At 40.4% G+C, this 25,792-nt stretch overlaps 1 protein-coding gene across 1 annotated transcript in view; it reads left to right on the top strand.

Moving 5' to 3' along the window:
• The window catches only part of LOC132771973 (acyl-CoA (8-3)-desaturase-like), a 31,042-nt gene extending 19,779 nt beyond the window's left edge, over nucleotides 1-11,263 (top strand). Inside the window, exons 6-12 of the mRNA XM_060770603.2 lie at nucleotides 817-877; nucleotides 2,551-2,627; nucleotides 4,356-4,453; nucleotides 6,556-6,652; nucleotides 7,262-7,341; nucleotides 7,955-8,080; nucleotides 10,388-11,263. Coding sequence (XP_060626586.2) covers nucleotides 817-877; nucleotides 2,551-2,627; nucleotides 4,356-4,453; nucleotides 6,556-6,652; nucleotides 7,262-7,341; nucleotides 7,955-8,080; nucleotides 10,388-10,439 — 591 coding nt within the window. The 3' untranslated portion in view covers nucleotides 10,440-11,263. The remainder of the gene's footprint in view (nucleotides 1-816; nucleotides 878-2,550; nucleotides 2,628-4,355; nucleotides 4,454-6,555; nucleotides 6,653-7,261; nucleotides 7,342-7,954; nucleotides 8,081-10,387) is intronic.
• The last annotated feature ends 14,529 nt before the right edge of the window (nucleotides 11,264-25,792 follow it).

The raw sequence follows: 25,792 nt of genomic DNA, 5'->3' as shown, positions 1-25,792 counted from the left end.
TTTTTAGCGTATTGCGCGGTCGCGTCCGCCATTAACAAATCGATTCGTTAATGTTTCGTATTTGTTTCGTTAATGTTTCATAATTTTTTTTACATTTACGAAATTTCATAAATATCGAACTTTTTAAAAGAAAAATTTCAGAATTCTTTTAAATATCGAAACGCAAAAACCCCCCAAAAACGAATTGATTTTAGAAACAAATTTTTCCGTTGTTACCCAGGCCTACTAAGTTGGCTGAAAGATGATGATGACGACAACAATGATGATGATCATCATCATCATCATCTTTATTTATATCCCACTTTTCTCCTTCTTGGGACCTAAAGCGGCTTACAACATATTAAAAACATGTAAACAACAATCCAAATACATCAATATTAAGGATAAAACATAATAAAATAAGCAATTTAAAACAACAATAATATTAATTCACATTCTTGTGGCATCATGTCAGGTCATATTGCACTTTGTTCCAGTCCATAGCATTATGATGTTTCTTATCACTCCAGATTAGTTTACTTTGCTAAAGGCCTTCTAAACATGGAAAATCATTGAAAACGAAGAGGATGTAGCTTCTAAAACATACAGGCATAGCAGGAGATAATGCTGAGATTGTGTTTCTCTTTTGCTCTGATTGAGAATACACAAACTGTGTCTGAGCTAGTGTCATCCAAGTATGGGCACAAGAAAGATATCTTGAAGAACAACACTCAGATGGCAGGAAATGTGTCGATATGCTTCAGTTGATGTGGAGTAGCCCTCTGTTTGAGGAGAGCCATTTGACTTACTGTGGTTCCTCATCTCTCTCTCACACAGCTTGGTATAAAGAAAAAGAAATTTATGCCTTACAACCATCAGCACAAATACTTTTTTATCCGTGAGTATTTCCTCTTTTTCCAATGCCAAATATTGTTTTATAAATTAATTTCACCCCCCCCCCAAAAAAGCTCATAGATTTTAGTTGCTCATATTCTATCCAGTTTGTGAGATATGTGTATATAGTACATATAGTTGTGTCTGTGTGTGTGTGCAGGTTTTTGTTTTTTTGTTTGTTTTTCTTTGCCTCTCTTCCTAATGGCGATAGTTGCCATAGATCAAGGACTCTTTCACAGTTAGAGCCCTCTGGTGCCACTTTTCCTGCCATGGTTTTGTCCTGTGGAATCCTGTAACCTGTGATATAGAGAGAATTTAATATTTTTAGCCAATGAGCTCTAATGCCTATTTTCAAGAACTGCTTATATGGGTTATTGAAACAGGAAGGTATTCTCTGCTGTTTCAACATCTTCTATAGCTAGTTGTGTTCATCCATTTTGTTCATAGTCAAAGGGATGCCTGCCTGTATCCCATCATGATTAATTATTGCCCAGGCAATGGAGGGGCGCTTATCTTGTTCTCTTCTTGTGCCGAATGCCTCAGGTAACAGCTGGGGAACAGATCGCCGGTCAGTAGAGACAAGACTGAGCCAGGTCAACCCAGTAGTCTGATTTGGCCAAACTCTGCTTCTATGGGATATCAATTGCAGGGTGAAGTTCTCTTAGAAGTCCCATGAAACAGATATGAGCAAAGAAGCAGAGAGGCCTTCTTTTCTGTTGAAGGAGGAATGGAGACTGACTCTTGGAAAGCAAATTGGACTGTTTGTCAAGGAATCTCCAAAAAGATCTGATAATTTTGAGGCACTTGAGCCTACCCTCAGATGTCATCTGGTCTCCTTTCCCCATTGTCTGTGGAGAGAGGGGGGGTGAGAATAACTGCACAGAGAGAGGGATTGTGCTGGCTTCTCCCCTCTCTTGCCTTCTATAGTCCAGTAGTGCCCTTTAAGGCTGCAGCACAGTTCCTCTCTCCCCTCCACGTCTATCTCAGAAAGGATTTGACTTGGAGTAAGGAAATAAGCTTTGCCCACAGTGATTCAGTTAAGCAGCAAAATTTAGCTCATGAATACCCACGAGTAGGGGTGAGCTCCTGACTGTTAGCTCTAGCTTCTGCCAACCTAGTGGTTCGAAAGCATGCAATGTGAGTAGATCGATAGGTACCACCTTGGCAGGAAGGTAAAAGGGCATCCCACACAGATATGCAGACATGCCAGCAACACCATCAGAGATGTCTATGGACAATAGACTCCTCAACATGGAAAAATGTAACAAGAGCACATCCCCATGGCCAGAGTTGGGCATTGCTTCCAGATGCCAAAGATGGAAAAAAGGGAAAGGGTTTTACCTTTTTTTGTTTTGTATATCATTGTTCACTGTTGTGTAAAAGCTATTGAATGTTTGCCTCATATGTGTATTGTAATCTGCTCTGTGTCCCTCCAGGGAGATAAACCAGAATATAAACAAAGTGCATTATTATTATTATTATTATTATTATTATTATTATTATTATCTGTCCCTGACTTATAGTGTGTTTATACAGTAGAACTGATGCAGTTTGACACCACTTTAACTGCCATGACTCAATGTTATGGGAAAATGTGAGTTGTAGTTTTACAATGTGCTTAGCCCTCTCTGCTCTTGAGTGGGTTTAGTTATGGATGTGTCTTGTATTTTTCCCTAGTTGGACCACCAGCTCTGGTGCCTTTCTACCTCCAGTGGTATGTCTTCTACTTTGCTGTCCAGCGCAAGCAGTGGGCGGTGAGTAACATGCTTGAACTTGGCTTTTCCTGACATCAAGGGGAAGGATTGCCTTCCTTAGAGCCAGCAGCAAAATGTGTTCCCCTTATATTATTAGGTTTATTCATGTCAGTTTTTTCCTGCTTGCCCCCGAGCACTGGAATTTGAGGCACCTTACAAATTAAAATAGATTCAAAATAGATTTGAAAACAGATAGAAGATTTTCATAAATGTAATTAAATTGTCAGTTATCCTTAACAAAATTACAACATGCATTAACAAGAAAAAAGAAAGTAGCAATTTGCATCAGACACGTGTCTCCCTCCGCCCCACCCCCACCGCCCTAACGCTTCATGCACTACGTTGGATGGTTCCCAAACTTCCCCGCAGGCTTTCACATTTCATACCTTGTCTTTGAAGATGAGCAAAAATAATTATTTATAAGTGGTAGAGTTAGTTTAGAAGCTCACAATGAGAGCCTTTTGTAACCTGTACCCATTATTTAAAGTCAAATGTACTGTCCTGCTTTCAACACACACTTCCCTTCTTTTCCACACTGTTTGGAACTGCAAAGTAATACTTTAAACTTTAAACTAAACTGGAAATGAAGGCTTAAGACCCTTTGTTAGCGCTTATGTTACTTCCCTGCTCCTCCAGAGTTGTCAATAGGCTTTTCGCAGTTGAAAGCAATGCATTGGTTTTGTGCCTTCTGCGTCTTGAAATTATTTCAGACTTAGGGCATACCTGCCATGGTTTTTTGGGGCAAGGGTAGGGGCAAGACTTGTTCAAATTGGGTTTGCTTTTATCTTCATCTGAAGCTGAGAGTGTATAGCCAAGGAGGAATTTGAACCCTGACTCTCAAAGCATGTTCTAAAATTCAAGCCACTGTCCCCCTCAAAATTAGCTGTAGACCATGTTTCTGTTTCATTATCTACTCCAAAACTCAGCAAAGCTTGATAGCTGGTACAGAGTGTTTGTATGTGTGTATACACACACATACACAGCACAGCCCCTTTTTACCTTGCTACAGAATAAGCACCTCAGGATTTAGTTCCCAATCCATGCTACTCTTGCTGTGCATTTGCATCCTCTACAAACAATAGCTGTATGAATGGGTACTATTTTACTTCCTTTTTCTGTCTTGTTTGACTATTTCCCATACTCCTCAGCCTGTTAATCACTAAGACACACACATGCCTGGAGTATGGGTTCTCCTGCAAAATGGCTCTAAATATATACACCTACTGTGATTATGGCCAGGCAGCATAGTTATAGCAAGACCTAGTCACAAGAAGAATATGAAATTCAGCTTCTGTACTCCAGACAAGGGATAGCGTGTGTATTGGGGATTAAACAGGAAATAGAGATTAAAGAGGATTAAGTCAGCTTGGTTGCCCTAGGATCACAAGAACTTGACCTACTTTAAGTCTGGTTAAATGTACCCTTGGTCTGGTTAAATGTACCCTTTTCTAAACTTGTGCTTTCATCCTAAAATTGGACTTAAACATATACATTGAGGCTGCAGCTGAATATTAAACTTAACTGAAACTAGAGTTAGCAAGAGAAGGTTATGTAGTTTAAGTCCTTGTGAGGAATATAGATATAAATGGATGTGAATGTGTACACCTGAGTGGGGCTTATATTTTTGTAGGGGCACAGGTATGGACTGCTAGGTGGGCTTTAAAGTGCATGCCCTACCTGTATTCAATAATACTGTCTTCATAACCTTTCTCTTCTCTTTTCTGGCAGGACCTCGCCTGGATGGTTACTTTCTATATCCGGTTCTTTCTAACATTTTCATTTTTTCTGAATCTGAAGGGCCTTATTGGGCTTTTTCTCCTGGTCAGGTTAGTTTTTACATTTCAATGTATTTTAATCACTTGGGGTTATCAGATAATGGCCCTTAGACACGATTCCATGCATATGAATGATTATGGGTACACATTCACACACACGCGCGCGAACAGTGTTATATCCAGAGTTCTGCCCAGTGTTTAGAAAAGTTACTTAGTTGATCTGCAATTCCCAGAATTTCCCAAGTAGTATGATCTGGTCCTGTCTGTAGTTACATATGAAGATTTCATTTTACTGTAAAAATTATAGATAAAACCATGGCTAAGATGGATTTGGCTCATAGGTAGATATGCTTCTATGCAATGGATACACCAAGAAGTTCTGTGCATCCCTAGGATCAAAACAATATAAATCTCTCAATATAAATCTCTGCCACCATTTCATTCCTCAATTTGCATCAAAAACAGGCCAACATTTTCTTAAAACATCATTTTGATGTTTTAAGGATGGAAAAATACTTGGAGATTTTCCCACCCACAGTATCATTTTTCACATTTCTAGGGACTTGTGAAAGGTTTGTCACAAAATGTGAAACCACATATATTTAGCACTATATGTTATTTTATTTGCAAAATATATTATATTATATATGCAAATGTTTTTGTACCAAACACTACCATTTTTGATTAAATTAAGAAAAGGATTGTGTATTTTTTTTAAAAAAAATCAAAATGTGCAAAAACGCAATATTACCCAACATGAGAAAACATTTGAACTTATTCATGTTTATGAGAATGAAATACTGTATTTCACTGTGTAATAGTTGCACCATGTTGAAAACAATGAAATGTTTTCCCCCCACTTTAGCTGTAAATTCTATCCATAAAACACAATAAAAAACTATCAAAAATTGTTGCACCATGTAATAGTAACATACCCATTTTTAGCCCCCCCCCCCCCCCCCATGGCATTTTGAAGTCCTAAGCGCCTGCCTCCTTGAATTCCTGTAGCTGGATTTCTTTTTCACTGCATAATAGTTGCACTTCCTTCCTCCCCCCCCCCCCCCCACCGCCCCCGATCCCAAAAGTCTTCACTGAGTAATTATGATTAAATTCCCCTATAATCCTTTTCCTGGTAGCAGATACATACGTTTTAAAATAGTTATTAAGTGAATGTGGATCCAGCCATTCTGCTAATGAATTCAATGCAGTGTACATGACTTTTCTTCTCCCTGCTTTGCCCTGTGAAGTCGGCCAGGTTGAGAGGAAGTGACTGGGCCAAGGTTATCCAATGGGTTACTGGCTCAGTGAATGTATAGAATCATAAAGTTGGAAGAGACCATAAGGACCATGCTGTCCAGCTCTGTACCATGCAGGGACACTTAATCAAACCAATCCTGACAGATAGCTATCCAGCCTCTGATTAAAAACCTCCAGAGAGGAGATTTCACTGACTGCAAGGAAACATATTTCACACAAAACAGCTCGTATTGTTAGAAGGTTCTTCCTAATGTTTAGGTGAAATCTCTCTCCCTGCAATTTGCACCTATTATGTCTCTAGAACAGCAAAAAAAACAAACAAACAAACATGTCCTCCTCTTCAGTATAACATTATTTCGAACATTTAAACATGGTTATCATGTCTCCTGTCATCCTTCTTTTCTCAACTCCCTAAACCACTCCTCATTGGGCTTGGCTTTGAGATCTTTTTCCATTTTGGTCAACCCTCTTTAGATGTATACTAGCTTTTTAGTATTGTCATACCCAGAACTGGACACAGTCTTCGAGGTAAGGGCTGACCAATGTAGAACAGAGTAAGATTATTATTCTCCTCCATCTAGACAGCATTTTAGAACCACATTGGCTTTTTTAACTGCTGCATTGCATTGTTGACACTTATTCAGCTTGGGTCAACTGTGATGTGGCAGCTAAATTGAACCAATGAACATTCATCTCCCAAGTCTCCATTCAATATTTCTTCAACACACCTTTTCAGTTTGTTCCTTTTCTTTTGCCTAATGGCATTGAATAATGGTATTCTAATTATGTAGCTCTCCTGGCCTCTTTCAAAACTGCTTTGATGAAATGGTGACTAAATTTCCCATAGATTTTTGGAAGAGTAAAAATGTATTCATTAATTTATTTGTTCTGTGCAGGGTCATTGAAAGTCACTGGTTTGTCTGGGTGACCCAAATGAACCACATCCCGATGAATATTGATTACGACCAAAATGTGGACTGGGTATCAACTCAGGTGAGTTACATACCACACATCTCCCACTAGCTAGGATTATGAATAAGAGCCTTGAAAGCAAAAAAAAAAAAAAAAAAAAAAAAAAGCAATCATGACAATGTCTAGCATCATGAAGGGCTAGAGAAAATCTTGGCTGAGTGAAAGGGATGGCTATCACTGTGTGTATAGCATTTTTAAAGAACACTTGGCTCTCCAAATGTCTTGGACTTTTGAGTTCCCAAAACTCCAGCCAAAATGACCCCTGAGCATGAGGTCATGAGAGCTGTAGCTTCAAACATCTGGAGGCTCAAAGTGTAAATTGTCAAGCCACCAAGAAATATCTCATACTGCCATTCTGCCATTAAAACAAAATCCATGCTCATTCTTCTGCATAGTCCAGCTGAGAAGATGCATAGGAAATCCAATTAGTTAGAAGTCAAGTCACAATATTGTGATTATATCAGAAGTTCCCATGGAGCTTTTTGCATCTATTCTACAGCGCTGTTATTTTGTATCTTCTGTCTCCATGATGAAAGTTAGAGGTTTGGGAATGACACCCATTAATAGAAATGTCCATCTACAAGTGAAGTTGCAATATCCTAATGTAGTGATTTATTTATTTCACTCCAGCTCCAGGCAACATGCAATGTAGATCAGTCCCTATTCAATGACTGGTTCAGCGGGCACCTCAACTTTCAGATTGAGCATCAGTGAGTAAACCATTTCATTTTGAGGAATAAGAAGACTTCTTGGGGATATTCCAGCTCAAGGATTCTCTCAGCTGTGAGGCCTAGAATCAGAATGGAAATTATTTATTTCCTCAGGAGAATGGGTTTGACAGGGGAAACTACATTTCATGCTGTAGTAAGTGACCTTGAAAGATGCTGGGAAAAGGGGGTACCAGATGACTCAAGAGGCTGACATTTTCATGGTATGGAGGTTGCACAGTCATGAGCACAATTGACCTCTTGAGGTCTTGAAATCGATCAGTAAGGTGACCTACAGAAATACCTATCACTTCTATGTTAGATTGAGTTGCACTCCCTCTGAATATTCAAATTCACAGTTTGGGATTGCTCTTACCTCACCCTTCAACGCTGAGATTGATTGAAATCTTCCAGCAGACCAAGAAAAATATACCAGTTCTTTAATCTTTGGCCATGCAATTGATCTGAAAAGAGGTCGCCAGGTTAAGAAACATTAGAATCCCTTCAGCAGGCTTTATAGTCAGTTATTTTGTGAGTCTGCTGAAAGAGGAAGAGGGTTCAGGAGCTCTTGGAATCAAGGCACACGATCCTACAACCTATGACTTTTCCCCCACAGCCTCTTCCCTACTATGCCCCGGCACAATTATTGGAAAGTTGCCCCCTTGGTGAAATCGATATGTGGAAAATATGGCATCGAGTACCAGTCTAAGCCCTTGCTGAAAGCCTTTGCAGACATTGTATAGTAAGTATCCAAGAAGTTGAGATGGCCCATGTGGGAAGATCCATCGAATTGACATCTCAAGCTATTGGGGGATGGTGGTAATGCAGGAATTTTTTTGTCTCTAGTCCTTCACATGCATTGGACTGCAGCTTCCATGGTGATGATAGGCACTGTGAGGCTTGTAGTCCAAAATATATGGTCCGTTGAAGTCTGCCTATCCTTGCACTAGCCACGTCTTCTAATAGTCCCAATGATAGTTGGGAAGAATCATCTGCAGGAAAGAAAACCTTTGTAAATGTTAAGGCCACCTAACCTGATTGTAGTCTTTACAGAGATCATTAAAATTAAGGACAGTGTGCACTAAGTTTTAAGTGTACTGTACTTCCTCTGACATCTTAGCCCAAAGACTTCAAACTCTGCATTCAGAAAACATTGAACAAACCCAGTTGAATTCATTTCAACAAATGGATGTTTAAGATACCCTTCTGAATGTAGTTGTAGAGTTCTTGAAGATTTTTCTTAGTTTTGATGATGGATGGCACAGAATAATCAATATAAGAGATCTATCTTCATTTAAAAGACACAGGATATATACAAGTATCCCTGATCTGAATAAGGAAGGTTGTGTGGACTAAAATATTTTGGGCCCTCTGAGTTCTGTGGTTAACTCACAAAACTATCCTTTGTGATGGATAATAGACACTAGTGTGAACTGAATCTTATGGGGGAAAGTGCACCAAAATAGAATGAATTGATTGATTGGTTTAGAGTTCTTGTCAGTCAGAGCATCTTACAAACTGCCAATTTGACAGCATGTAAAAATATTCCTTTATTTGAGCGATAACACTCAGAATCTCCCAGCCAGTTAACTTTTTTGTTGGAAAAGTGAATTTTTCCATGCGCTGCACCAAGATTGACATGCAAGCTGTGGGGTGGATCCTTGTCTTCTTGCAAGTCACTCACTATGTGATACTTGTATTCAAGTAATACACTTGTGGGTATGAATCAGTCATATAACTCTCTACGACAGGGGTCCTCAAACTTTTTAAACCGGGGGCCAGTTTACTGTCCCTCAGACCGATGGAGGGCCGGACTATAGTTTTGTTTTTGTTTTTTAAAAAAAATTAATTGAAAAATTCCTCTGCACATTGCACATATCTTATTTTGCTGTGTGGAAGGGCCCTGAGAGGGAGGGGGTTCTTTCTACCCCTCTTTAGGCAGTAATTCCAGGAGCAGAGAATGGGAAATCTTCCTATTTCTAGTCTGACCAAAAATCTGGCTACCAGTATTTAAAAAACTCTAAAATTATAACTAAATAAAGAACAACACTCAAACACAGGGGAACCCAGACAAGAAACAATCAGGGCCAGCTAATCATCTCTCAACTAAGGATTCTCCCTAAAAACTGTCAGGCTATGAAATGGCAATCAAGGTGGCCAATTGAAACATTCATACCTACCTCCAACAGACAAGAGTTCTTTCTCCCACCCTGGATATTCCACAATTTTCCTGGTTAAAGGTTTTCCTCTGACATGAAGTCCAGTCGTGTCTGACTCTGTGGTGCTCATCTACATTTCTAAGTCGAAGAGCCAGCGTTGTCCATAGACATCTCCAAGGTCATGTGGCCAGCATGACTGCATGTAGCGCCTGGGCAGCCTCCCATGGCTGGCTCACGCTGTCCATCAGGCCTGAAGGATAGCTTGAGCCTGCCAAGGGAGGAGCATGCCCGCGCGGCCTACTTGTGAGTAAAGCACCTCGCGAGGTGCTTTACTCGCAAGTAGACCACGCAGAGCAGCCTCCCTTGGCTGGCTCACACTGTCCATCAGGCCTGATAGATAGCTTGACCCTGCCAAGGGGGGAGCAGGCCCGCGCGGCCTACTTGTGAGTAAAGCACTTCGCGAGGTGCTTTACTCATGAGTAGACCATGCGGAGCAGCCTCCCTTGGCTGGCTCACGCTGTCCATCGGGCCCCATGGACAGCGTGAGCCAGCCAACGGAGGGGCACTGTGTGTGGGGGGGGGCCCTCCTCCTCCGCGGGCCGGATCGGGGCCCTTGGCGGGCCGGAAGTGGCCCGCGGGCCGTAGTTTGGGGACCCCTGCTCTACGAGATGGTCCTGACCTGTTCTTAGGTTTTCCATGTTCTCCTCTCTGCCTCCCAACAGCTGTTCTATTTCAGGCTATCAAGATTAGTTCTAACCTGAATCTGCTTATAGATGGATGAGAATATTTTCAAAATTCCTTGTTCCAATAGGATTCCCCCCCCCCCCCGTGCTTTTGGTTTTTTGCATGTTTCCTGAGCTACTCAATCCTGTTTTTTCCTCTCATTCCAGCTCGCTGAAGGATTCAGGGGAGCTGTGGCTGGATGCCTACCTGAATAAATAAGAAGCTTGCGGTGTCGTCTGGGGAGGGTGGTGTAGATCTCCGCATCCTTGCTGCCTCCTGCAAGTCAAGAGAACAAGGCCCTGCTTTAACTGGAGTGGGCAGCTGGGAAAGCCAAATCCTGAGTGTAATATTTTGAGGTGATGTTTTCCTCCCCCATCCTTTTACTTCAGCAAAGCCTCCTTTCTCCTTTTGAAGAAGATAACAGAGATGTCCTTTTAGAAACTCACATCCACAAAAATGAAGGACTCCAAGGCCAGGAAGCAAGGCCAACAAATTTCCCCGGTGCCATTTCACTGAACTTTGTATGCTGAAGGTGAATGTGGATGTGGAAATCACTAAGATTTTTGCTGCCTTGATGTCCATTTGGTTTTGCTCCCTCCCAGAGTAAAATGAACAAAGATATGGGGAAAATGTGATGAATGAGGCAGAGAGGATAAGAAAAAAAATTAGTGCAGATGATTATAAAGAGACCTACTGGTTGAGAATATGGGATTTTACATGGCAGGGGTTGGACCAGATAGTACTTGTGGTAACTTTCAACTCTATGATTGTATCAGAGTAGGGTGTTTGGATTTGGAGAAAGGTAGGAAGGAGGCTACAAAAGCCAAATTCAGTGGATAGCCTTATGAGAACTGCCAAATTAAATAAGCATGAGTCCTTAAAGAGTGGCCTTACCCTTGTCATTGGGGGAGGAATTTGCAGTTTTTGCTGTGAAAATTATTATATTCCTGGTTATATTTCCTATGTAAACATAATGTGCCAGAGTTATTGATGTGCCAACATGGGACCACTGTTGACAATAAAGAATGTTAAATGATGAATAATGGTTGGTCATATCCACAGAAGGAAATTGGTTTTCTGCTACTAATATATCTTCAGGTGATCCAGAGAAGAACCAAATTCTTTCTCTGACAGAATTGCACTCTTTATTACTCTATAATTCAAAGACTGGTGCTCTTTCTGTATCACACAACTGCATTGCATTAATTGTGTTGTACAAACAGGACTACATTCTTGACCATATGCTCCTCAAGGACAGGTTGTTCCCAGGTGAACTGAAGGTACATCTGTGTAGGAATTTTCAGTTTGGACAGCATAAGGTGACTGTTCCTTACATGTTTCCTTTGAGATATTTAGGACTATAACTCTGCTCATCGTTCATGATTGACTGGAGCCAAAAAACGTTGATCTCCAAAATGTCAGCAGTTACTAGAATTGGTTGTACTGATCCAACTTTCATACAGTGGCACTTATTTCACATGCCAGTAAGCTAATGCTCAAGATCATGCAAAGGCTATTCTGAAGCTGTTGACTGTGTAGATCAGGGGTGCTCAAACTTTTTAAACAGAGAGCCAGGTCACAGTCCCTCAAACTGTTGGAGGGCTGGATTACAATTTGAAAAAAAAGAACATGAATGAATTCCTATGCACACTGCACATATATAATTTGTAGTGCAAAAAACACTTAAAAACAATACAATAATTAACATGAAGAACAAATTTAACAAATATAAACTTATTGGTATTTCAATGGGAAGTGTGGGCCTGCTTTTGACTGATGAGATAGGATTGTTGTTGTTGTTGTTGTGTGCTTTCAGGACATTTCAGACTTCCGTTGACCTTGAGCAAGGGCTGGTAAATGACCTTGATCTACACCAGGGGTCCTCAAACTAAGACCTTGGGCCTTAGTTTGAGGACCCCTGGTGTAGATCATAATAAATTGTGGCATGTTCTTGGTGGTGTGGGGATACCAAGTCACCTTGTCTGTCTCCTGAGGAATCTGTATAACAACCAAGTAGCAACAATAAGAACAGACCACAGAACAACAGAGAGGTTCAAGATTGGGAAGAGCGTACAGTCGGACTGTATACTCTCACCCTGCCTATTCAACTTGTATACAGAACACATCATGCGACATGCGGGGCTTGATGACACCAAGGCTGGAGTTAAAATTGCTGGACAAAATATGAACTACCTTAGATGTGCAGATGATACCACTTTGATGTCTGAAAGTGAGGAGGAGCTGAGGAGCCTTATCACCAAGGTGAAAGAAGTAAGTTCAAAAGCTGGGTTGCAGTTAAACATAAAAATACCCAAGATTATGGCAACCAGACTGATTGATAGAGGGAGAAAACATGGAGGCAGTAACAGACTTTGTTTTTCTAGGTGCAAAGATTACTGCAAATGTAGACTGCAGTCAGGTAATCAGAAGACTTTTACTTCTTTGGAGGAGAGCAATGACCAATTTCGATAAAGTAGTGAAGAGTAGAGACATCACACTGGCAATGAAGGTCAGCATAGTTAAAGCAATGGTATTCCCTGTAGTAACCTACGGATGTGAGAGCTGGACCACAGGGAAGGCTGAGCAAGAGAAGATAGACAGTTTAACTGTTGTGTTGAAGGAAAATTCTGAGAGTGCCTTGGACCACAAGAAAATCCAACCAGGCCATACTCCAGAAAATAATGCCCGGCTGCTCATTGGAGGGAAGGATATTAGACGCAAATATGAAGTGCTTTGGCCACATAATGAGAAGACAGGAAAGCTTGGAGAAGAGAATGATGCTGAGGAAAATGGAAGGAAAAGGAAGAGATGCTGACCAAGGACAAGATGGATGGAAGGTATCCCTGAAGTGACTGGCTTGACAGCCGACAGGGAGCTCTGGCATGTTCTGGTCCATGAGGTCACAAAGAGTCAGAAGTGACTGAATGAATAAACAACAACTAGATTGGAGAAATATTATTTCTATACCAAGAGGAAAAACTAATTTTAAGGCTTCATTTGCTTCAAATATCTCTTTGAAATGTGAATCATGAGGTCTTGCAGGCATTGGATTACAAATTCTCATCTGTACTAAGTAGCATGCATAAAGCTGAGAAATGCTGGTGAGTGTTACAGTCCAACAATATCTGAAGGATCATATGCTTCCCATCCCTATTTTATTCTCTTTTAACAATGGGAAATTATCACTTGGAGTTGTCTTTGCCCTCTATGGCTCTCTTAGCTTCTCAGGCATGCAAATGCCTTCTACATCATGAAACTGACCTAAGAGACATTGGATCAGTGTGCCATTCTTGTGAATTGACTTTACTGCCTGAGACCAATCCTCTGGATCCTTTTTTTGTTCCTACATAAAAGTGCATTTTATATTTTCCAAGTCCCCATGAAAGCAAAAAATAGCCCTGCCTCAAAATCTGAGTTGCCTGATGCTTCAACAGGTAGGAATCTGATTATGTGGATTGCAAAGTGCCATGGAAATTTAGTTATGCTGAAAGTGTTAAAATGGGAATCCTTAGTCTCTCACTGCTGTTCTCACTCTTTTGGATTCTGGACAGAAGAGGGCGCCTTCTGACAGGCAGTCAAGGCAAACCACTTCTTAGGCAAGTATCCATTGACTAATAAAGTCCTAAGATATTGATGGGGCTGCTAGAAGTCAACAGGGGAGTTGAAGGTGTGTGCATACTTGTGTGCATGTAATAATCCAACTAGCCGACAGCATCTGTAAGAACACAGCCATTTAACTAAGCCAGTACATTTCACATTCCAATTATCTCTTGTATAACATGGATCTAACATGTTATACAAGGAGGTGTTGTGCCACTTTATGCTCTTTGATAGTGCCAATGCAAGACACAAGACCTGGATACCAAATAAAGTGAGTGTGCACTGTGGGTGGGGGGAGAGAATGATGTTTCAAAGAAAATGAAATACTCCCAAACATCTTTTCTTTAACATGCATCTTCTTTCCTTCTGAATACTGATTCTGGAATCTCTTAATTCATGCATCGACTATATCAGTCCCCATTCATTCTGAAATATGTGTCCTCTTCGCACCTGTTGCAATCTGCAAAGAAGCCTGATAAAGAGTTTCCAAGTGAAGCCAAATTGCACAAGATGACAAGCTAGTTTTCTTACATTTTTGACTAATAACAGTAGGGTGTGCATACAGGTGGGGACAGATTTATGCACAGACTAAGTAAACTGCAGCTTGGGGAGCTGATTAGAAAAGAACTAAATGCAAGAGAAAAGATCTAAACATTTTAAAAATGGTTAGAATACGCTTATTTTTAATAATGCCATGGAATCTCTGAAATGTGACATACTTCAGAGAATGGCTGAATAAGACATGATTTGCCCTCTGGTTGTTGATGGGCTGAAAGTACTACCAAGCCTAGTTAGCATAGCTAAAGATGCAAAGGACTGGGAGTTGGCAGTATCCAACAGTATCTGGAGGCCTACATTGTGCTTAGCTCTGGAAACCTACTAGATGATGTTAACACTCAGTGCAAGCAAAAGGCAATAACTTAATAAATCTGACCAAGAGAACTCTGTGACAAGTTCAACATTAGTCAGAGTTGACCAGAAAAGTATGTAATAATTAGTAATTTAGTCTGGCCATGCATATTTCTGTATATATTAATCAAGATCAGGACCACAATGCTGATAAAGAGTAATGAATCCTTTAGACCAGTGTTTCTTAACCTGGGGGGCGGGACCCCTGGAGGGGTCGCAAGGGGGTGTCAGAGGGGTCGCCAAAGACCATCAGAAAACACAGTATTTTCTCTTGGTCATGGGGGTTCTGTGTGGGAAGTTTGGCTCAATTCTATCATTAGTGGGATTCAAGGGGCTTTTTGATCGTAGGTGAACTATAAATCCCAGAAACTATAACTCCCAAATTTCAAGGTCTAATTTCCCAAACTCCAGCAGTGTTCACATTTGGGCATATTGAGTATTAGTGCCACGTTTGGTCCAGATCCATCATTATTTGAAGCCACAGTACTCTCTGGATGTAGGTGAACTACAACTCCCAAAACTCAAGATCAGTATCCATCAAACCTTCCAATATTTTCTGTTGGATATGGGAGTTCTGTGTGCCAAGTTTGGTTCAATTCCATCGTTAGTGGAGTTCAGAATGCTCTTTGATTGTAGGTGAACTATAAATCCCAGCAACTACATCTCCCAAATTACAAAATCAATCCCCCCCCCCAACCCCGTTGGTATTCAAATTTGGGCGTATTGGGTATTTGGCAAATTCCAGTTATGAAGTAGCAACAGGGGGGGGGGAGTGTTTGGGGGTCACCACAATATGAGGAACTGTATTAAGGGGTCATGGCATTAGGAAGGTTGAGAAACACTGCTTTAGACCCATACTTGTTTTCCCAATGGATGTCCTTTTGTTATTCTCCTTGATACGTAGTAATCCTGCATGCAGGCTCTTATTCATAAAAGTGTGAAGAAATACCCAGGAGCAGCTTTTTCAGTGGGAAAACTGCACTGGAGGAGGAAATAATTACCCATCCAACCAAGAGTTTTATCTGGGCCACCACCAGTGCTCTGTCAAAATATATTTCAGGAACTCTTATTGCTACCATGTTGTCAAGCATTGAAGTTAGAGAGTAGAGGGAAACATCCTTCCATATAAATCTACCTGCAGCCTAACCTGCTGGATGTGCTTAATTTAAAAAGGGGGTGTGACCGGTGTTAAAATAATATTTTGCATTTATATATAAAGATCTACCTTCAGAGATTTTTTTAAAATGAAATCCTGAAGTTTTCATTAAAGGTTCGAGTGCTAAATAAAGAATAGAAGAAGACGAAGAAGAAGAAGACCAACAACAACAACTTCTTTATTTCTCTACCTTGCCTCCATCTCCCCAAGGGGACTCGGGGCGGCTTACATGGGGCCAAGCCTAAGGCAACATACAATTAAAAACAGAACAGTAACATATTAAAATAGCATAAAACAGTTTAAACAATAATAAACAAGCATCAAAAGCAACAACAGATTCATTTTTGGAGGAGGGAGGGGGGCAGTAGTAGTTTAAGCAAACAATATGTTACGTTTTGTTTCTGCTATTCTATTTTCTTTCTCCTGTTTCTTCAAGTGTGTTAATGGGAATCCCTTCAAACATTCATTGCATGGGTGAAGGGACAGTAGGAATGTGATGACTCCCCCCTCAAAAAAAAAAAAACCCTAGCAGTGTAAGAAATAGGTATAGTTGTACCATGTAGTCAGCCCATTGTGGACTATAAACTGGACAGGTTATCTGAAAAGGTCTGAAGAAAGACATTTAAATGTGATGATAGACAATTGCTTCCAGCATTATACTTTATATTGGACTTCAACCTCAAAGTTAAGAGGAAATGCTCCATTGCCACCATCCAGACTTTTCTTTTACAGCAGAAATGAGGTACTTTGGTCTTCCATAGGATGAGCTGCAGCTTCCATGATCACCATTGACTGGGATCATGAGAGTGACAAGTGAAAGCATCTATAAAGCCAGAGGTTTTCCACCTCAGATCATGGAAATCTAAAAGTTCAACATGCTTAAGCCTGCATAATAGCAAACGTATTCCTGCTTTTGTTCAGAATTTCCTGTTTAACTTCAGAATTCTTTGAGATTACTATCGCTTTGCGGAGGAAGCTAAATTTGTTGGGCAACCTCTTTCTCATGACAAAAGTGGTGTGTGGTCTTGAGGGACCAGACAAGATCCAATGACACCAGCTTTTTTGTACATGCATGTAATAAAAAATTAATTGCTGAAGCTCATATTACATAATTATAGCTGGCGCGTTTGATAGTATCTTACCTTCTATAACATTTCATTTAGACAAAAGATTCTAAATCACAAAGACATCTTAAATGGACAGGAAACTGGTAAAACAACTCTTTTGTAAGACTCACAGATTTAATGAGTCTACTTTGATCAGGACGTGACCATGGTTTCTAGAAATCTGGTTCTGATTTTATACAAGGACTTTGTTAGTGTGGATTTTTGGCAAGCAGGAACACAGTTCTTCCCTGTTTAGAGAAAAATTCCCAGTCATTGTATGCTAAAGGGTAAGTCAAGAAAAATGTATGGGAGCATGAGTTTTTTTCTTTTTTAATAATTTTAAATGTACATACATTAAGAAATTACAGTGTAAACAGAACACAAAACAATAGACATTTTACAAACACATAACCTCACCACCAAGGCCTGAACATGAACAAGTATCATTTCCTTCACCATTAATTTATGAGTCAACCAGTGAATAAATATCATGTCCAAAATTCCCGACCAACAAGGTTGTATTGTTTTCCCTTATTACTTTCTAAAATATATTTGATGAAACCCAACAAGTATGGATCAAATTCTGATTTTTTAATTTCCCCCCTGAACACCCTCATTTTCATTAATAGTTATCATTTAAGGCATGAGATTGGTTACTATCTTCCAATTCCTTGCAATTATGAGTCTCCCCACTGTGGATGAAATAATCACCAGTTCTTTTCTTTTTTTCATTTCTAAGTTCAGCATCTATTAGTAATGCTAACCTAGCATCTGGGACAATGTTTAATTCCATGTTACTTATTTCCATAAATATATTGCTCCAAAAACTCTTCAGCTGATGGCATTCCCATCATAAATGAAAATATGTCCCTTAATGCATGCCACATAGGAGTGTGAGTTAAAGTGTATTTTGTTCACCATTTGGTTAGTAGTAAAAGAAAGGGAGGACAACTACTGCCTTCTCCCTTTCATCATGCATAATTTTGTAATGTTTTCTCATAGGGAGTAATGCATGCTTGCACTTTTTCTTCACCCAAAGTAATACTTTTCCCATTTAGTAAAGGTAAAGGTTTTCCCCTGGCATTTAAGTCCAGTCGTATCTGACTCCTATGCACTGTTTTCTAAATCTGTGCAACACATTCCAAGTGTGGTTTCATGACAGATTTGTACAAAGGCATGGCAGTTGGTCTTTTCACAGGTATTGTTCACAACGAAGAAATTGCTTCAGTCATTCACATTGCCAGGCCAGAGCTTGCCAGTCTATGTAATCTTAGCCAAGCTAGATGGTACTAATACACATTATTTTTCAGCAGATGTGAGGGATGTTTGTCCTTCTACTCATGTTGAATTGCAGCTCCCATTTGTTCAGAGCCATTGGCTATCCTGGCTAGAGCTGATAAGAGTTGTAGTCTTACAAACATCTGGAGGGCCACCTTTTCCTCACATCAGCTTTGCATCTATGTGAAATCACATTCTTGTTATTTCATTTGTATCAGAGATCTTTTATTACTAAATCTTGCTCTGATTCTGTATTACTCCACATGTCAAGAGCATATGTTTTCTAGAGGCAATACTTGCTATGATCTTGTACACACTTGTCACTGTCACATTGTTTTTATTGCTCTTGCACAATGAATTTTCTTGTTCACACTCCTTTTCCAACTAAAAAATTGCCCAAGCTCATTTTGACACACAGCTCCTGTGTACAGAAGGCCCCATGTCTCATAACATGACCAATGATTGGATCCCCTATCCCAAATCATTGTAGGCAGCTTGCTCCCCACATCATCAAAAGCAGACATTGAAGGGAAGAGGCTAGGCTCAGACACATCTGCCCTTAGAGGTGCATTGAGTTAGGTCTTCCTCATAACTGATTTAGAGCAGGGGTATTATTTATTTATTTTATTTTATTTACTACATTTTTATCCCACCCTTTTCAGCCTGAAGGCGACTCAGGGTGGCGTACTGGTAGGCAACAATTAGATGCCGAACACATAAATACATCATTTAAAACAGGTTAAATCACATAATAAAATTCATAATAAAAACAGTTTAAAAACAATAAAAAATGATTTCCGGGTTAAAATCCATTGTTAAGCCGGGTAATGAGAATCTTGTGACTCTCGGGGTGTTGGATGCCTCTCTCAGCATTTCCTCCATTGTTTATATTCAATAAGACCGCTGATTTCTAACCTTGATTGAGTGACAGTAAAAGGATTCAATTTTTCCTTCACTCACATGGCACCAAATGTGCAGTGGCCAATTAGCTTGACAAGTTAGACATCACTGAATGAAATTAAATAGGTCATCAGAAGTGAGAACCTGAAAGAATGGAAATTTGTGTAAAATGGGCAAAAATGTGTGTGTAGATGCAGATTGGGAGCTGTTGTGGTGTGGTAGTTTGAGTGTGGGACCAAGAGTTTAGGGACAAGGGTTCAAATCCACTAGTCAGCTATGGAAATCCATGTTGTAACCTTGAGCAAATCAGTCTCTCAACATCATAGGGAGGCAATGGCAAACCTCAGAATAAATGTTCTCAAAAGCTCCATGATATGCTTCCCTTAGAATTGCTATAATCTGTAAACAACCTGAAGGCACACAACTACAATTTCAATGGAAATACAACATCTCACCAAAATGGAAAGAGGGTTTATTCACACTATACCAAACACTATTCACCTGGAGCTTATTCACACGATACCATTATAATTACACATTAACTGCTGTGGTTCTTCATTGACACAGGGGGTCCTTGAAATTTTTAAGCAGAGGGCCAGTTTACTGTTCCCTCAAACGGTTGGGGGGGGGGGGCAGTACATATTGCATATATCTTATTTGTAGCGCAAATAAGTATAGCATTGTTGGGTGTATTCAAGTCATTTCAGACTTAGGGTGAACTTAAGTCTAAAGTGTAGGGTGGAGGTGAGTAAATGACTTTGGAGGGCTGCATCTGGCCCATGGGCCATAGTTTGGGGACCCCTGACCTAGAAAGTGCCTGGCTATTTTATTGTATGTTGATAAATGAATCTACAAGTACTGGCTCTGCAGATATGAGAGTAACATTGTACATGTGGCTTAAATGGCTTGATTTATTGTATTAAATGTTAATTTGTTGTATTATATATTAGATTTACCTCTGTTTTGAGAAATGAGTGGCATTTTGCTGTTTTTTAGTGGCAGAGGGAGATTATGTTCACAACTCTTCCCTACTTCCATTGCAGTAAGAGGGAAAATACTTACACCAGCATGAGGCTGACATTATAGAATCATAGAGTTGGATGAGACCTCATGGGCCAGCCAGTCCAACCCCCTGCCAAGAAGCAGGACAATGACGTTCAAAGCACCCCCAACAGATGGCCATCCAGCCTCTGTTTAAAAGCCTCCATAGAAGGAGCCTCCACCACACTTTGGGGAAGAGAGTTCCACTGCTGAACAACTCTCACAGTTATGAAGTTCTTCCTAATGTTCAGGTGGAACCTTCGTTCCTATAGTTTGACGGCATTGCTCCGTGTCCTAGTCTCCAGGGCAGCAGAAAACAAGCTTGCTCCCTCCTCCCTATGACTATCATGTCTCCTCTCAGTCATCTCTTCTGAAGACTAAACATACCCAGTTCTTTAAGCCACTTCTCATAGGGCTTGTTCCCCGGACTCTTGATCATTTTAGTCACCCCCCCCCTCTGGACACATTCCAGCTTGTCAATATCTCTCTTCAATTGTGGTGCCCAGAATTGGACACAGTATTCCAGATGTGGTCTAGCCAAGGCAGAATAGAGTGACTTCCCTGGATCTAGACACTATATTCCAATTTATGCAGGCCAAAATCCCATTGGCTTTTTTGCCATCATATGACATTGTTGGCTCATGTTTAACTTGTTGTCCACAAGGACTCCAAGATCTTTTTCATATGTACTGCTGTCGAGCCAGGCATTGCCCCCCATTCTGTATCTTTGCATTTCATTTTTTTCTGCCTAAGTAGAGTATCTTGCATTTGTCCCCATTGAACTTCATTTTGTTAGTTTTGGCCCATTTCTCTAATCTGTTAAGATTGTTTTGAATTCTGCTCCTGTCTTTTGGAGTATTGGCTATCCCTCCCAATTAAGCATATTACAGGGAAATGGAGAGACCTGGATTTACCTGAAGACCTTTTATTATGACTTAAGCAGAAATCCAACAGAAATCCAAAGAGGAGGCTACCTTATAGAGAGGGAGATCATAGCTCAGTATTATCAGTATGAATACCAGCTCATTGGGAGTTCAGGTTGCATGATCCTCACAATTGGAATCCTACCCAGGCTGATGGCAGATACGGTCAACAACATCTGGAGGATCGCAACTTGATTCATACAAATCAGGAGGTAACTAACCAGATAGCATCTGTTCTTTTGGTGCCAGAGCAGAGTTGACAGCATAACCAAATGGGAATAAAACCCTGCAGCAAAGCAGGTAGGTTAGGCTACGCCCTAATAGCCAACCACCCAAAGATACCAAGCCGAGTGCCATTGTTTCTCACACCTACTCACAATACTTTGTCTCCATGCCCTTTCCAGAGCTCATGTTACAACATTGGTTGGGCTGCTACCCAACCAAGGGGAAGTCATAGGGAGGAGGGAGCAAGCTTGGAATGGGCATTGTTACTAATCTGGAGTGTAGGTGTAAAATCAATGCTTCAAAGCTTCTTTTGAAACAGTGTTGTCCTATTCACTTGTTGCTGTAGCTTATGCAACCATTCTATGCAAACTTGCCCCGAGAAACTAATATAATAATGTTTCAAAGTACTTCATTCAGACTTCAATAAAGCCATGATGAAGGCAGGCAGTCAATTAATACATTTGAAAAGTAAAGGGTGGGGGGGAAATGATTCAGAGTTTGGTCATGTTGTTGCATCTCAGTAGACTCAGCAGGCATAGGGAGGGGCACTTTATCTGAATAATTGGCATACAAATTACTGGTAGAGCCTCACTATGATTATTTTTCAAAGAAGTGACTGTGTTGCTTTACACCTCTGCTACCACAGTTGACCATAACTGAATGGGGCCTAGAACTTGGAAAAGCTAGCATTTTGGACAACAGCTGACAGGATCTCTGAGCTGGCACAGCTACTGACCACACCGGCACCAAAATTGCTTGGAAGTTGTAGTCCAGACAAATAACTTTTCCAAGCTTATGTGAAGCTAAAACAGATCTCAGCCAATTCTGAAAAAAATTATACTTAAGTCTCATGGAAAGAGGAGATGTTGCAGAGACTTGAGTTAAGAGATGATTATATTGATAGCTAAAAATGATTGTCCCAAGTTTTTAAATTTTAAATTTGTAAAAACATAATAGAAGTATACAGGAAGGTTCTCATCTATGTGCTATAATATACCAATATGTAAACGTAAAGGTTTTCCTCTGACAGTCGTGTCTGACTCTGAGGGTTAATGCTCGTCTCCATTTCTAAGTCGAAGAGTCGACATTGTCTGTAGACAAGGTCATGTGGCCAGCATGACTGCATGGAGTGGATAATTAATAATAACAATAATAATAATAATAATAATAATAATACTTTAATTATAACCTGAAGGGACTCAGAGTGGCTTCCAGCAAACTAAAACACAGTGGCAAACATTCAATGCCAAGAATGGTGTTGGCTGATTGCCATGGGACTTTTGTTTTGTTTTATTTTTCTTGGAAGATGCCTTTACATGAGGTTTTTTAATGTGTGGAAGTCAGTGCGCAGCCGATCAACACGCAGTCTTCACAGAATGAGGCTCCCAAACAGTGGCATGGTTAACATGATGACAGTGGCTTCTCATTTGTTGCAGTCTTCTTCTGCTTTCCCAGCAATTGTGACATGTACCATGTTATCTTCCGCTTGCTCTGCCTTTGAGGCCTTCAGGTCTTTGGATTGTGCTTGGTCTAAATCCTCCCCTGTGCCCCCTCCTGAGTTATGATCTTTATATCTGTTTTTTAAAATATATATCTCCAGGATATATCACAGTTTATCCTGGATTCCTTGTCCCTTTCCCTGAGTGAGTGAATAGATTTTGTTGTCTTATGACAAACTACAGTGGGAGGAGAGACAATCACCCTTCTCCTTTTTCCTCTCCACTCTGGGGGTTTCATAGCCACTAGTGACTAGCCAGACCAGTGGGGCAATTGAGCTGGCTTGGCTGCCCTGGTAGTGAGTGGATGCAGAGGCGGCTATAACCATGTTGCAATTCTCTTAACAAGCAAGGAGCAATGTTACAAGAGCTCTCACTTTTTCCACCCAGTCGGGAAAAGCCTTATATATGTTTCAACTTGTATCTTTTTGTTTTATAAGCTGCTTCAAGTTTCAGCATTCTGGGGAACAGGAGCAACATAAGTAAGCAGGCTGAGTTTACCTTATGCAAAATGATTGGGACCGGAGGTGTTCTGTATTTTGGGTCTTGGAACCATGAGATATCTTGGAGATGGAGCCCAAGTCTGAAATACTAATTAGCATATACATCTTATACACATAGCCTAGAGTTAGTTTTATACACAATGTTTAACCATTTTGTGCATGAGTCAAAGTTTGTGTACATTGAACTGCCAGAATGCAAAAGTTTCACTATCTCAGCTACCCATGTGGACAATTTTGGATTGGTTTGTGTTGTATAGGGAGAAAGAGAATGCCAGTTCAGACAGAACTGGTAAAAGGACATCTGCATGCATAAGGAAAAGTCACATGTGCAGATGCCCCGAATAGAATCCTGGAGCAAATGTAAATGATGACAGAGGAAGCAATCTGAACCCTATTTCTGTCAGCATTAGTGATGGAACTGGGGGAGTTGCACCAATTGAACAATTGATGATCTGGCCTAGTGAACATGTACAGCGGTGTTGGAATAGTTTCATAATAAGCCAGCAACTGATGTGATTAATTTCTCCAATAAGATAACCACTTCTTGTTCTTGCTGAGCTGAAATCTGATAACTACCAAACCTGCAAATGTCTTTCCATTGATCCACTTTGTACTACCATTTCTCTTTGAACCTTTTTCTTCAGGTGTAGCAACTTCCAAGTTACAAAATACCTGTGTGGATTGAAATGCTCTCCCCACTAGTTTCAGAATAAATACATTATGTGTGTTTATTTCTTCTTTTATGTGGAGGCACTTAAGTTGTGCCTCATGTAAATGGGACAAAGTCATTGCTAGATGGGACTTGTTGTTTCCTGCTTCTGATGAACATAAATACATTTTCATTGTTTTAATCCATCAAATAAATTGTCTCTTTGTTTCTTTGTCTTACTGGCAACTGACATCTGGTATGCCACAATTTATGGATCATGTAAAGCAGTGGTTCCCAAACTTTGGGTCTCCAAGTGTTTAGGACTTCGGCTCCCACAGTTCCTAACAGCTGGCAAGCTGGCTGGGATTTCTGGGAGTTGAAATCCAAAACACCGGAAGGCCCAATGGTTGGAAACCACAGAACCAAGGGGAAGTGAATCCTTTCAACAGCAGGATAATCATAATTTGCATTCCTGTCTCAGAGCAAAGCCTTCAATCTTAATTCAGAAAAATAAATGTCTCACATAATGTTTTAGTACAAGCCCACATAGGATGTGTGCATGCAGAAAACTGCATTTCTGCACTAGAATCATGTCCCTCCCCCTATGGTTTCTGTTCAGAAAAATGCAATTTTCTGTAGAAAAATAGCCATGTGGGATTTGTCATTCAAAAACATCCCAAGCTGTAATGATTCTATATGTGGGAGAGAGCAGCAGATTGAGCAGACACATAAGTCACATAAACGCTCGAGTCTCATCTCAGTATGGAAGTGTTTTTTTTAATTTCTCAGTTACAACAATGATTTCTACATTTGCATCTATATGTACAAAGTGCAATTCCATTGTAAACTTGTCTTGCCGTCTTTGGAACTGCATCACCTCTGGAAATAGCAGTTTTGATAGCTGACATAACACAACGACTTGAATGTTGGAACAGGATTATGGGAAAACAGAATTCAAATCTCCTCTTTGCTACGGAAACCCTCAGGGAAGTCACACTCCCCTAAACTCAAAGGAATGCAATGGAAAACATTGTCTAAAGAAATCTGGACAAGACATTTTAGGGGGGAATCACCACCCTTTTCTTTCCTTTGGCCAGTTATAAATACGTTTCCAGATTTTTGCATTCTTGGTTAGTAAATTTCTTTGATTCCATTTGAGATTAGGAAAAACAAACAGCAGTACCACATTACAGAATTATCAACAACAAAAAGATGTTTCCTAGCTACTTGTAATATACAGATACCCCAAGGCAGAGGTGATATTAGGTTGAATCCAACTGGAAAGCTGAGACATCGGCCTAAAAAAAACAAGTTGCATTTGTGATACTAAGAGTACCCCTGGCACAATTCCCATGAAGCCAAATATGCCATTGTGTCATGTCCAGCAGTTTGTTTGGTTTGGTTCAGCTGCTGCTGAGTGCTTGAAAGGGGTTAATCTGGCTCCAGTTTGGAAGAGGTCCCTTCCTGAGTAATGACTGACAGGCTGCAAAAATTGGTGGCAAAGGCCTGGTGATTGAGCACCAGCTGAGTATCTCTGCATAAAAAGAGGGATGGTTCCTCTTTGGGAACAGTAAAGTTGAATGATGGGAGCTCTATCTTGGTTGTGACCCCTGGGTTGGTTCTCAATATCCAGACCTGATTCTTGTGACCCTGTCTTATACTCTGCTGAACTTTTAAACCCTGCTTGATACCTGTGAAACCTTGTACTGGCACTCCTAATTGACTTCCTGGCTTGTTTAATGAACCTGAATACTAGTTTGTACCCTTAGGACTTTGAACATCAGTT

The sequence above is a fragment of the Anolis sagrei genome, chromosome 1 (genome assembly GCF_037176765.1).
Source record: "Anolis sagrei isolate rAnoSag1 chromosome 1, rAnoSag1.mat, whole genome shotgun sequence".
In the NCBI taxonomy this organism is placed as follows: Eukaryota; Metazoa; Chordata; class Lepidosauria; order Squamata; family Dactyloidae; genus Anolis; species Anolis sagrei.
This window is presented reverse-complemented; position numbering and strand designations above follow the sequence as displayed.